This window comes from Vanacampus margaritifer, chromosome 5 (assembly GCF_051991255.1).
Source record: "Vanacampus margaritifer isolate UIUO_Vmar chromosome 5, RoL_Vmar_1.0, whole genome shotgun sequence".
NCBI classification, from domain to species: domain Eukaryota; kingdom Metazoa; phylum Chordata; class Actinopteri; order Syngnathiformes; family Syngnathidae; genus Vanacampus; species Vanacampus margaritifer.
The window spans coordinates 19,528,907-19,543,038 of NC_135436.1; the positions used below are offsets into that span (position 1 = coordinate 19,528,907).

Sequence of the window (14,132 nt, forward strand, 5' to 3'; positions counted from 1 at the left end):
AATTTGATTAAAGAATGCAAAACCCCTAGATTATCTGATTGTTGCATATTCTGAATATGAATTCTCAAAGAAAATGTGAAAAGATGCCTATTTGATGTTTTCATTAAGTAGAAATTAAAGCATCACAACAGTGTATACTGTATGTCATTGTAAAACAATTACACTTTGACTTTTCTCTAAAACAATAATCATCCGTCTACTCATGTTAGGCTATTAACACGCCGAAGTGATTGTAATTCTCTAAATGTGGTATGCAGGCACCCTCTAGTGGTATGTGAAAAAAATTACTGCCTAAGTACAGTTGATTTGCATTTAACTTTGTGGTAATAGCGCTTTATGGTGCTCAAAGAGCATCCATTTGCATTTAATCTTTAAGAATTGTTGTTTTTTTAAGGTACATTTTTATTTACCTTTTTTGGATAGTAGTGGGTCGTACTCTTTTACTGTCTTTTTACTTACGTCGAATCACAAGTATCTACAAGCACTTTGTGCGTCCAGGTGCTCGCTTGGTTATGGGCTGAGCTCCCCTTACGTCACTTCCGACTGGAGTGCCTGCTGGGCTCCTGTGCTGCCTGCCTGGCTGGGAGGGGACGGAGTCACGGAGCGGAGGAGCAACGAGCAGGAGACACACTTACCTCACTAAACCAACAGAGACGCGGTTTAATATGTCCACGAGTTGAACATTATTTATAGCCTTCTTTCTACACTCTCGAGTCCACCGAGTCGCGGCCCGGAGGACTTGTTCTCTCACTCACTGGCTCGCTTCGGTTATAAACCGAGCACGCCGCCGCCGCTGTTATTGTGAGAAGAAAAACAAGCTAGTCTGCTAAGCTTGTGTGATCATTGACAGAGTTCAATACACACAAGCGGAGAGTGATAACCGGCGGAGGGAGCCTTGTGCAGCCCTACTTGTGGAACTCTCGGAGAAGTAGGAATATTTCACAGCGGAGGTACGTAAAAAGCAGAGGGGGGAAACCCGGCGTGGTGGTAGTAATAATAGAACGGCAGACGAGTGAGGTGGCTAGCTCGCCTGCTAACTAGCTGTTAGCTCGGGGAGCTATTGTGGTTAGCTGCTTTGTTTGTTCGTAAATGTCACGCTCGCCGTCCCCCGAAGGTGTTTGGTCAACGGCCAGGCCTGTTCTGTTGAAGAAATTAGTTTAAGCGTGGGGAGCAATTTTCCGCCTTGTGGACCCCGAGCGAGTGTTTGCTGACCCGTGCTAGTTTAGCTTGTAGCCTCCACGCTAAACGGATGGGGACGTGTTATGGGACTGTTATGCGGCATGCTTTTCACAAGTTTATCACACCTCTGTGTACTCGCCTAGCTGTACAAGTACACGCTGTACATTTAGGCGGGTTGCCAGAGTGACGATAACTGAGTTCTCGCAGCTTTTTGCGAAGTTATTTTTTGTCACGACGACAGTAAAAGTTTTGTTGCGCTCCATATGTTTAAGAGTGTAAAACCATTCACCCGTTGCCCACATTAGGGCTTGGTGAAATTGCCTTTAAATTAAATCTCTAATCGAAACAAGTTGTGTTCTTTCGGGGTTTTGCGGAATGTATTCGGTTTTTTTTTCTTTCACCCGCTGTGGTTATTTTTGCCGTGACCGGCAACTCGCCACCGAATCTTGCGAGAACTACAAGTGCAAATTCTGCGCCAGTGAATGTTTCCTCATCTCGTGGAGTAGTGGGTATAGCGCTTGCCTCGAAGGTGCTAGGTCACGGGTTCAAATAGCGCTCTGTACATTTTTTTTTTAATTATTATTTTTTTGTTTACTATGATTGCAATTTCTTATAGCCAGTTGGGAATTTGTTTCTCGTGTTTATTGAAGAGTTGAACTCTGAGTGTTATGGTTAGGCTGGTGATGCCCATAACAGCCTATTTTCAGTGGCAAAAAAAAAAGAATACTTGGCGAAAAGAGATAGAAGGGGGTGAAGCGAGGCAGGAACCACGCACACTGCATGACTCACGGCAAAATAACTGATTCCAAGCAGCCTACACATTACACTAAAATAACCAATTCACATCCAACCTCCTGTAATTACGGTAAAATAGCCATTAGTGCCAGGCCAAAAATATATTGCTCTGGTGATTGACCAATCAGGGCCTTTCATGACAAAAATAATGCTAGCGGGAAAGTTGCCAGTCACGGCAAACTAACCAATGCCTCAATCTTTAGAGAAATATTAGAAATACGTATTTTCTTTACTAATAAAATGACATTTAGCAGAAACATTTCCGTTTTGTGTACAAAAAAACAATTACAGCAATCATTTTTCTTAAATAGTTAACATTTAACAAGTAAACTAGAATTGTGGCATGTGGCTGCCATTTTTGTAGAATTTGCACAAAAAAGGAAGAAAGAAAAAGCTCAAATAAAATGTGCCGTCAAACTGTATGGCCCGGTTGTTTTACGTCTGTTGTTCAAAAGTAACGTCAGAACGCTTCCAGCTCTCTCGCACTCTTCCCACTTAAAATTGTAAACCTGGCTGCAATGGATTGATTTAATGAAAAAAAAATCTTAAAAAGGGGTCAAAGCAAAATCCCTATTTTCCAATCTCCACCTCAAAGCTTTTGTAGGGATCATTCTTCCATGTGGACTAATGTTACCTCAGTCGCTCGCATGCACCATTCCCTAAATAAAGAATTTGGCGCAATGGCAGTGAGCCGCGAGGAAAGAACTCATAAAGACAGCTAATGGCCAAAGTTTGGGATCATTTTACAACAAACAAGTAAGAACATGCGATAATCGGTACAATACTCAATTCTAAAAAAATATATTTGACAGCTGCAGCCCAAGTTGTACAGGTGAGGCAAGGCGGCCTCTGTGAGCATTTTTGCGACTTGGAAGCACATACCTTGGGTGAAAAGTTTCCAGCACGTTAATAAATCAAGTAACGTATAAATGGTCACCACGTTCGTCCTTGTCATACGGAAAACAATGTGAAAAATATTCGGTTTGTGTTGTCTATTTTTCTTAACAGGAATAAAGTAACTAATTTGGCAACACTGACTCTGCCTTCTAAACTTCCCTCTGTCCGGAGCCACGTTGTTAGTGTGAACAGGAACGCACATTTGAACTACAGCCGCGAAAATAAATTCTGTTTTTAAGAAATGATGAACACGATTTCAATCAATGAAATTTGATCAAATTGATTGGGAAATAGACTATGATCATTGTGGCACTAATTGGAAGCCAGTGACATTAGATTTGAGCGCTTCCTGGCACTGCTTTAATAATATTAATATCTACTATTTATAACTTGACACTGAGGAGGGAAAAAAGTAGATGAGGTATCAGTGGTGAGTACTTTCCCATCGTGTTGTCATAAATGTCAGATGGTCAGATAGGAAGGAGGTGACGTGTGCATTTCAGCACTTTTCTGTGTTGTGGGCTGGTGGTGGAACACAAGTCAAGGTAATGATATGATTGCAGCACAGTACTTGTGGAGAGCTGACCCGCAATTCACAGAAAGTGTCCTTTGTTCTGGGGAATCAGATTTGCCTTATGTCTTCACATACGCCTTCCCTGGCTTAGCTTGAACTCGTTTTAGCACAGCATAACCCCCCCTCCATAAAGCATTCACCAAAAATGTTGGCATCCATCAGCACGGCCCACCTCTGGTTGTATACAAGTATTACTTTTTTATATCATATTTTGTATTTATTCTTGTAATCCTGTGACGTTATTCTCATTATATTTTTTGTTTGTTTTTCAACAAAGTCAATTAAAATCCGCTTTTTCCAGGGTGTTCACGCCATTGTCTTCTCAGGCACACGCACATATGAACTTTTCTGTTTGTAATAATGTCAAAGTGACTTATTCCTTACCCTGTGTGTTTTTGTATTTTGTCCTTTTCCAGGTTTTTGGGACAAGTGTCGAATCTGAGTCGCTGTCACTCTCTCGAGCAGTTAGAGTTTGAACAGTTTGCACCAGCTGGTCTGCCGCCCCCTCCCAACCCAGACAGTCTTCCGTCCCAGCATGAATGAAGTCAGCGTTGTGAGAGAGGGATGGCTCCACAAGAGAGGTACTGTGTCGCTGATGCTCCTGCATGTTCCCAAATCTTTGTGAATTTCTGCCAAGCTTGCTCACAAACGTTGTGGGCCTCTCACTGATGAGCAACACGTGATTCAGTCATCATAACTGATTTGAGTGTACCTTTATGCTAATTCTAAAGCCAGAAACAATTTGATTCAGACAAACGTTCTCTGTCGTCTACTTTTCTGTCCCTAGGTGAGTACATTAAAACTTGGAGGCCTCGTTATTTCATCCTGAAGAGCGACGGCTCCTTCATCGGCTACAAAGAGAAGCCCGAAGTGTCCAGTGATCACAGTCTGCCACCTCTCAACAACTTCTCCGTCGCAGGTCAGTTCCGCATCCTGGCTGGTGTGTGTGTTGTTGAGCTTTGACGTGTGTCTTTCCAAGTTTGGGCGAACCCCTCCCTCTAGTTGTCGTCTCATCTGGTGCCTCTGTGCTTTCGTAGAATGCCAATTGATGAAGACAGAGCGGCCCAGGCCCAATACGTTTGTTATCCGCTGCCTCCAGTGGACCTCAGTCATTGAGCGCACCTTCCATGTAGACAGCAACGAGGAGAGGTATGTTTTAAAAACCAAGTCCCCAATGAGATTTGTTAGTTTGAACGATTCCTTACAGTTTCCAAAAAAATCACTATCATACAAACCTGTCTTGCACAGGCAAGGCTCTAGGCTGTCGTCTAAGCAGAAGGGAAGGTCTATTGTCATAAAAGGATTTATTCATTACATTGATGTAAATTAATGTAAAACACACTAATACGTAGCACACATTCACGTACGTGACAAACCTGGTGGCCAACAGTTTGCAACGAGATCTAACTACATCTTCACCAAGTTCTCCTTGTTGTCACAGAACATCCTATATCAATGTTTTTCAGTCACAATCGTATCATGCCAATGGGAACAAAAGCAGGAAGTAGAAACCTGCCTAAAATAAAAATTAAACGTTAAACATCTCTTAACAGATGCAACATGTCTGCCGTGTTATCCAGCCAACTACTGGTATTGTCTGACTATCAAAGTACTTGGTATACCTCTAAATAAAATTAGTTTTTTGTGAAAACCAAGGTGGGAATTCAAATTTTATGAGCTTTAAAACATTTCCACAAGAGTTGATGTTCCACTGTAATCTAATGGAGATGTTTGTGTTTAAACCATGATCCTATCTTGATTTTACCATTGACAACGTTATCTTGAGCAAGTCTCAAGTTTCAACAGTAGAGTAACGGGTGCTCTCCTACAAAACAGCAGGCCTAAATGACTCATTGTTCTTTAAAGGCAGGGAAATCCATTTTAGATTGTGATGATTAAATTTGTGCTCAAAATAGAATTTGCGGCCAAATTAGACCCGATTACAACCGGGGGTACTTTTTGTTTATGTAACCTTTGCTGAGTCTTTAATTAACAAACATCGCTTGATGAACGGTTTTGGCAGGTTAGTTTTGTGCAGTGTATATTGTTTTTACCAACGGAATTATTATTACTGTTTCAATGTATGCCAGGTGACTTTGTCATTCAAATGTGTTTATGTGCACTGTTGTTTCAGGGAAGAATGGATGCGATCGATCCAGGCGGTGGCAAACAGCTTGAAGAGTCAACAGCAGGACGAGGAGCCCATGGAGATCAAATTTGGCTCACCGAGTGACAGCAGTGGCGCAGAGGAGATGGAGATCGCCGTGTCCAAATCCCGCTCAAAAGTGGTCAGCTCACGTTTTATTGCGCTTGTGCATTTAAATCAATTTAAATAAATTGATGTGTTTTGGTCATTGTGCCTTCTCTGTCATCGCCTCAGCAGACCATGAGTGATTTCGACTACCTTAAGCTACTGGGCAAGGGGACATTCGGCAAAGTGATCCTGGTGAAGGAGAAGGCTACGGGCATGTACTACGCCATGAAAATCCTCCGCAAAGAAGTCATCATTGCTAAAGTTTGTGCTTGTGATTTTGAAATGTCTTCTATTTAACCACTGTGTAGAGTTTACAACATGCTTTAGTGTCTTAAATGATCACTTTGCTGTTGATGCTGGGCTTACACCTAACGAGTTTCACAGTCTCTGACTAGAAACAAAATCACAAAGGAGTTTTACAGTTTTATGGGAGTCAAAGTGCGCTCCCATCATATCGATCACTTACATTTTACAGTACAAATTTAAACTTTTAAATTGAATAGATTTATTTAGATTATTAGAATAATTTCTAATTAACAAAAATAGAATCCAAGAGTTGCAATTTTACTAATCTGAATAAATATGCGGCCGGATGATTTAGTGTGTATAATACCGCTGATTTTGAGATCCCAAATTCTGGTCAGGGTGAACAACATTAACATCCGCTTGGGTCGCTAGTAAAGACCCTTAACGCTACACTGTACGCCGTCGCCGATACCAGCCACTGCACGAGTCTGGATAAAAACGGGTGGGTTGAGTCAGGAAGGGCATCTGGTTTAAAAACTGTGCCAAACATGCGAGTGACTCTTCGTCTTCTGACTTAATAAATATGCTTTTATCTTGTTAAACGTCACTTTCTCTAAATCCGAAACAACAGATGCTGATCACTTTCGAGTTACTCGTGATGCTCCTCATGTCCAGTTTTTGCTATACTATTTTTTTCTCGCCATAACGCCGTATGCACCGGTTGTTTGTTTTTTTTAGGCAGCTTATTGAAGTCTTAGCCATGCATTCACCCCCTGGTGGTTGGCTGATGACTGGTTAAGAAAGTGCTTGATAAATGTAAATATCACCAACAATTGGGCAAATTTAATCATGGTAGCCAAAATCATGATCACAATTAAAATTTGATTAATTGCGCAGCCTTAACCGCTACTGTGCTCAGCAGATGTGACATCTGTAAATCGTAAGTTTACGGTTGAAAACTTCTGCTGTGTGCTATGCAAAACATTTCACTCTGTATGTGATTCACTATAAATGCATTTAAAAAATCTAGAAGATGACAATCCAGCGATTTATACGATGATTCATCCATGCCAATACTCATAACTAGTTTATTCAATGCTATGTAATTGCGCTTTATATTTAGTGTATTATTGATAGTTTGCATGTGTGCTTACCCTTGTTACATGTGCAAAATGTGTGTTTGCTTTAGGACGAGGTAGCACACACGGTGACAGAGAGCAGAGTCCTTCAAAATACGCGGCATCCCTTTCTCACAGTAAGTCACCAAGCCCCTAGTTTTGGTCTCCAAAATGAAACGGTCATTTATATTTGACCCCCCCCCCCCCCTCTTTTTTTTTTCTTCACACAGACACTAAAATATGCTTTTCAAACAAATGATCGTCTATGCTTTGTGATGGAGTATGCAAATGGTGGAGAAGTAAGTTATTCTATTTTTCTTCAGTTGCACTCATGTTTACTATCTCAGCGATTGCTCATTGTACAAAAAGCATATCATTGCAATTTAGTGACCTTGTCTTTTAAATCCAGTGTCGTGTCTTGGTTCATTTTCAGCTCTTCTTTCACTTATCCCGGGACCGAGTGTTCACAGAAGACAGGGCCCGATTCTATGGTGCAGAAATAGTATCAGCACTGGAGTACCTACACTCATGCAATGTCGTTTACAGGGATTTAAAGGTAGGATTTCATGCTGCCAAGTAATTGATAAGTAAGTGATGCATTTGTCCAAATGTGTTGCTTAGTGCATTTAAAACAATATAGTTACTCTTTCAACTCCTTACCAAAAAAGGGGGAGACCAATATGACTGAAAAATGTATCACAATGTAAATATTTTAAATCAGTTGAACTTGATAACAATAACTAGTTTTTTTTGTTTGTTTTTACCAAATCACAATAAGAATATAATCGTATAGCAAGTGATCGTTTATTTGCAAAACCACACTTTTGCTGGGCCTATGTACTCCATGATGCTGTGTGCATCGTCTTTGTTGGTTCAGCGCCTCTGTATTTGGGTTGACAGATGAGCACTCGGTAGGCTAGGCTGACAAGACATGTCACAAGTCAAGTCATTGGCTGTCATGGATGCCGTCCACGTTTTTGTCATTTAGCTGTACATTAATTTGGCACCTTTCTTTGGTCAGCTGGAAAATCTCATGTTGGACAAGGATGGCCACATAAAGATAACAGACTTTGGCCTGTGCAAAGAGGGCATCACGGACGGTGCCACCATGAAAACCTTCTGTGGGACTCCTGAGTACCTGGCACCCGAGGTAACCCACACGCTCAATGTGATGAGAATTTTGGAGGCAGACTTTGAGACACTCTCTTCACTCTATTCTTAACAGGTACTAGAGGACAATGACTACGGTCGCGCTGTGGACTGGTGGGGCCTGGGTGTGGTCATGTACGAGATGATGTGTGGCCGCTTGCCTTTCTACAACCAGGACCATGAGCGACTATTTGAACTCATCCTCATGGAGGAGATCCGCTTCCCCAAGAACCTGGCTCCTGAAGCCAAGGCGCTGCTGGCCGGCCTGCTCAAAAAGGATCCCAAGCAGAGGTTTGTACGCAGCCTTGACCTCTACGACCTTTCTACGATGGATCGCATATCTTTAAAGATGCAGTTTTATTAGTGTGACTACAAATGTACAAGAAATGTACATTGGCATCTCCTTACTGGAAATACAATCCGGTCTCTGCCGATTGACTTCCAAGTTGGTTGCACGGGAGTTACCACTCATAAATACACAAGTTAAGTTATTCATTCAAATAATTTTGTAAAGTTTTGTATCTGTTTCTGTTTGGAAGAAATGAGCATTTAGAATATAGCTCAGTTTCATCATTATTCACAAACCGGTTGAAAACCGTGGCAAAAAGAGCTTGTTGCAAGATGGCACTGGCTGATCTCTTATACTCTGCTGTCACCTGCTGGCCGATTTTTGTAATAACTACCATTGCTTTAAGACACCTCTTCATGTCAGAAGCTGTATCAAAGCCTTCTGTATGCTCTTGCATTAAAAAAAAAACTTAAAACATAAAATACGTTTTTGGGAGTGAAGGGCATAGTATTAAAAAACGTATTTATATGTTTTTGAGTTTGAATGATTTAAACTCGTTGATCGGCCCCGCAACATTTCTGATCATGCAAAGATTAAAAAAGAAATACTAGATGTAGATCACCAAATGATTCCCGAGCGCGGCCCCTGCTTCTGCTCACCGCTCCCTCGGGGGATGGGTCAAAATGCGGAGGACAAATTTCGGCCCACTTAGTTGGGTGTGACAATCAGTGGTACTTTAATCTTTAAATACTGGTGGTAGAGCGCTGATGAAATAACTTTTTGAACCACAGTGAACATGTGTTGAAATGCTCCATAACATTCTATAGCAAAGTCTATAATATTATTTTTCATCTAAACGATATTTTTCAAACAGGATAAATGGTGTTATCTTTTGGCCACACAGACACAAGATGATGATGCATCTGTTCCCATTTGCTGCAGTGCAGCTTTTCAATAGAACGTAATTAGTTTTACGAGACCTTCTCGCCTTTAGCCAGCACTAGGCGGTAAACCACGCTCTGTTCCTTGATTCGTTTTGTTCGAGGCTGCTGGCCATATAAACAAGGACGCCATTGATTGTTGTTTTGGTGGAGGTGCAGTGTTTTCAGGTAACTAAAATAGTGTCAGGGTGCTCTGCCTGCAGGCAAGGAAATTAAGAATGCATTTGTCTCAAATTGGCCATTACAAGGGAACAGCACACTTTAAGTGTGGTGTTTACACAAGCAGTGAGGTCAGTAGGTTGTGATAACAATGTTTTTGTGTGCGTTATCATCAGGCTTGGAGGCGGACCCGACGATGCCAAAGAAGTGATGACCCACAAGTTCTTCACATCCATCAACTGGCAGGATGTCTTGGAGAAGAAGGTGATGCACTAGGAGAGGAATGGGCACGTTTTGGACTTATTCAGTCAAAATATATATCTATATACTCTGAATGTCAACACTGCTTTGCTTGTTCTTCTGCGCAGCTCGTCCCACCTTTCAAGCCCCAGGTCACCTCGGAGACGGACACGAGATACTTCGACGATGAGTTCACAGCACAGACCATCACAATAACTCCACCGGACAAGTGTAAGTACACCTGCCATGGTCAAATCAGTGCTATGTTGGCACCCCACTATAGAAGGTCAGAAGTCCCATTGCAGCAAACATGGCGTCATACCTCGAATGAAAGGGCAATTGATTAGATCTGTTATCATATTGTCATATTATGATGACTAGCGATGCACCGAAATAAAAATGTTTGGCCAAAACCGAAAATAAAAAATTCTTGGCCGAAAAGCGAAACGCCGGGGGGAAAATTATGCCGATTTTTGGTGTCATTGCATTTATTATAATTAATTAAGATTATAATATTATTATAAAATATTTATTTAGCACTGGCATTTTAACAAAGCATAATATAAATTGAAATGTGCCCACATCGCAGACATGTTGGCTAATGATACATTAAACACCAAACGACGGTTGAGCATTTTCTGGCGGTGCGATTGCACTTTATAGTGCACAAGGTGCGGCGCACTTAAAATTGGCACATTCACATATTCATCAACCTTTAAAAAGAAAATAAATAAATTTGTTCGTACCAGCTAACCTGCTTCGGGAAGGGACTGCAAAGTCACACACAGCGTTCTGTACAGGTCTGTCTCCACTCGGAGATAGCGGTAAGTGTTTCCGTGTTTAAAACTGTTTATAGTAACAGTGTTAGCATTAGCTAAAGTATTTATCACGGCCACCGGGATGCGACCGACCGGTGCAAACGCACCGTGAAAAGCCAGCGAGAAGAAAAGGCAGACACTCACCCCCGCGTTTGCTGTTTAATTCAAACAGACGCTTGCTTGCTGTGTTTTTTTGCTTGCGTCACCACAACATCCTATTTCGGCCATATTCTTTCGACTTTAATTTTATTTCGGCTCATAATGGCAAAAATAGCCATTTTCGGCGGCTGAATATTCGGTGCATCACTAATGACACTAACATCAAAACTAGATTTTGTTTTCTTGTTCTAAAAGTCAAAAATGATATTCAATGTCAAACACACACAAAAACATAAGTCACCCATCAGTTAAAATACCTCAAATCAAAGAGCTTTATGAGAGCTTTTCAGTTCTATTAATAAATTAACAGTATTCCCTCATACAATGATATATAAAAAAACTTTCTCTCTGTCTGTTTTGTTATATTTGAGTAATCTCCCTCTGTTGTAGGTTGTGTGCTTTCTGAGCGTTTCAACACACACAACGACTTCACAACAAAATAACATTTTGACACAGATATGGTTGATCAAGTTTCACGTTTTTCATGTCTTGCGTGTGTTTCCAGATGACAGTTTAGACCCAGAGGACTCGGACCAGCGTACTCACTTCCCTCAGTTCTCCTACTCTGCCAGCATACGGGAATAGTGGCTCAGACCTTTTACCAAGCAGGCAGCAGGCAGGCTAACACACGACCCAAATCTCACGATTGCACTTGCACTGCTGAGGACAAATCGAATGACACACACACACACACAAACTGGCACAAGGCACACTTTCATCCCGTCTTTCACCCCCTCTCCCCCTCACTTCGCCAACATGCACACAGACACATAAACACAGAGACCAGCAGAAAATCATGTACACAACGGAACACGCAGGCTGCCAATCTGCGAGTTTGCGAGTGATGGACCTCACTGTGGTTTCACGTGGACAGACGGGCAGCTTCGTCTCCGCACATCCTCTCAGGGGGACCCGCGCTGCACTACACTGGGCACACTTTGAAACCAGGTCATGCCAGCAAGTACCAGCTCGTTACCAGCCGTAGACACACAGCCCTGACGCGTAGACTGCATCTTGCATGGACACCTTATTGAAACCATTTGTAAAATCGAAAATTAGAAGAAGAAAAAAAGCGAGATTGGGTGATAATTGACCAATTTTAACTTCATCGATTGTTACGGTTTTAAATCTAAAGCCATATTTCTGCTTTTTTAAATTTTATTTTAAATAAGTGCTCTTTCTGGAACTTGCTGTTACAAATCAATTGTGTGTGTGTGTGTGTGTGGGGAGGGGGGGGATTATGGTTGCCATTTCTGTGTATGCACTGCATGTGTGTCACGTCCGAATGAATGTGTGAGAGAACCTCCGAACAATTTTGTTTTGCAACCATCCATTTTGTCTGTTTTCATGGATGCTGGAACACGGGCAAGCAAGGACACTACACAGTGATGGCCTTCTAAAGGGAACAAATGTGTTATTTATGAAAAAAAAAATAGCGAGCGGCGAAGTGCTAAATTGACTCTTTGGCTTCTCTTGCATGGCTTTTTAAATTGCTTTAAAAAATAATAATAATGGTGGGACACTCAAAGGGCCCGTGTACTTGTGTGTTACTCACAGTAACAAGGACAAGTTAAAGGCCACTTGCCCATTGTGTTATGAGAGACAACTTGACCTCAACCGTTCACCACCATCAGTCCAGTCATCTTCACTGCCAGGCTTCATTCAGTTTAGCCACCCATCTTCTCTTCATAATTTCAGTGCAACTTTTTTTTTTTTTTTTTTTTTTGCAAGCCTTTTGAATGTTCTTACAGTATGTTTAAAAAAAAAAAGCGTTCATCTTTTTATGTGGCCCAAAAATCCCACCAAAAAAACAAAAACAATTGACTGACTTGGTGGATGTTGAAAACTTCAAATGATTCCACGTTGGATGTTGGTTTTTGTGTTTTCTGGTAAAATCTGTCTCCCAAGCACTTAAATCTGCCTCTGCCTGGAGCATGCAACTTCAAAACGAGATGCCAACCAAGCTCCATCAGCCTAAACACAGGGGCGTATTAATCAATGACCCCTTTTTACACCTGTATTTATCCACCCTTTTCCCATGTCGATATTTTTTATAAACGGCACCAGCTTGGAATGAGGGTGAGGGGCAAGTCTACCCGGCAATTTTCTGCCTTGTGTAGTATCGGAGCCATAACAGAGGCGTGACACTGCATTTGTGTTTCTTTCTGTAACGAAAATCTGAAGTTGTGCTCAAAGCGATTATCACTGTCTGACAATTTTGTATTTTTTTTTTTTAATCACACCAGACACGAGTGCTGTTGCAGGCAATATCCTGCTTCGCTGGGTTCTGTGTTAAAGGTGAATGCAGATTAACGCTGTACATTCTCTAAGGCAGAGGTGGGCATCGAGGGCCGAAGTGCTGCAGGTTTTGCATGTTGCCCTTCTCCAACACAGCTCGTATATGATCAGCGCATCAGCAAGCTCTGCATAAGCCTGATAACGATCCTGTTGATTGGAATCAGCTTGTGTTGGAAGTGAGAAACCTCCAAAAGCTGCAGGACTCTGGCCCTCGAGGACCGACATTGCCCACGTCTGCTCTAAGGCCTCTGATGCAGACATTTAGCAGGATCTCTGTAAAAGAGGCTTGTGTCGGCTGATATGTAATTTAGTCAAATCAAAGTTCTGGCCAGACTTTTTATGAAATTGTGCTCATCATTTTATTTTTTCTGGAGAACATGCTGGCTAAAATTTCAGCTTTGCTAGAGGAAAATCAAGTCTTTTTATTTTTGTTGTTGTTTGTCATTCATTGTGCTTTGTGTTCCTCCTTTTTGTCCATATATTTCTAAAGAAAAATTGGAAAATGTCATGTTAAGCATACATTCTATAAAATATATATTAAAAATGTTTTGAGCTGCTTTCTTTTTTATTTTCATTTAATGGGTTTGACGGTGGCTCTGTAGTGTAAAACACAACAACAAAACTAAACAGCAAATGAAAAACTGAGCAAAACAACAAAAAACTAAGCAAATTTTAAAAAATGCCAAAACAAATGGTTAAACAAAACAACAAACAGCTAAACAGCAAATCAAAAAACAAAAATAACTCGGCAAAACGAAAGTGAAACACAACAGCAGATTAAAATTTGAAAAAAAAAACAACAGCAAACAAAACACAAAAACAAATCTAATCAACAGCAAAATTTTGCTTTTTAATTTGTCATTTGCTGTTTACTTTTTGTTTGTTTTTTTAGTTTGTTTTTGTGTTTCATTTGCTGTTGTGTTTGGTATTTGTATTGTTTTTTTATTTGCAGTTTTTTATGTTGTCTTTCATTGTTGTTTTTTGTGTAGTTTTTGGTTTTAGTATGTTTTTTTCTA

General features: G+C 41.0%; 1 protein-coding gene across 2 annotated transcripts; it reads left to right on the top strand.

Moving 5' to 3' along the window:
* Positions 1–563: 563 nt before the first annotated feature.
* Positions 564–13,673, top strand: akt2 (v-akt murine thymoma viral oncogene homolog 2). Of its 2 annotated transcripts, none has more exons than XM_077565744.1 (14): positions 564–950; positions 3,862–4,026; positions 4,233–4,364; positions 4,483–4,594; positions 5,580–5,733; positions 5,826–5,960; positions 7,135–7,200; positions 7,294–7,362; positions 7,497–7,619; positions 8,085–8,213; positions 8,289–8,503; positions 9,778–9,865; positions 9,970–10,072; positions 11,324–13,673. In XM_077565744.1, the coding sequence occupies exons 2-14, from the start codon at positions 3,981–3,983 to the stop codon at positions 11,401–11,403; spliced, it is 1,452 nt and encodes a 483-aa protein (XP_077421870.1). In that variant the 5' UTR covers positions 564–950; positions 3,862–3,980; the 3' UTR covers positions 11,404–13,673. The 2 variants fall into 2 exon arrangements, with proteins under 2 accessions (XP_077421870.1, XP_077421871.1); XM_077565745.1 differs by having other exon boundaries at positions 5,829–5,960.
* The last annotated feature ends 459 nt before the right edge of the window (positions 13,674–14,132 follow it).

What these genes read in the sequence shown, in the direction of transcription:
- akt2 (XM_077565744.1), top strand. Translation starts at nt 3,981, where the DNA reads ATGAATGAAGTCAGCGTTGTGAGAGAGGGATGGCTCCACAAGAGAG. An exon ending in CCAAATCCCGCTCAAAAGTG is followed by an intron (nt 5,734 to 5,825) that starts GTCAGCTCACGT and finishes TCATCGCCTCAG; the next exon opens with CAGACCATGAGTGATTTCGA. An exon ending in AATAACTCCACCGGACAAGT is followed by an intron (nt 10,073 to 11,323) that starts GTAAGTACACCT and finishes GTGTGTTTCCAG; the next exon opens with ATGACAGTTTAGACCCAGAG.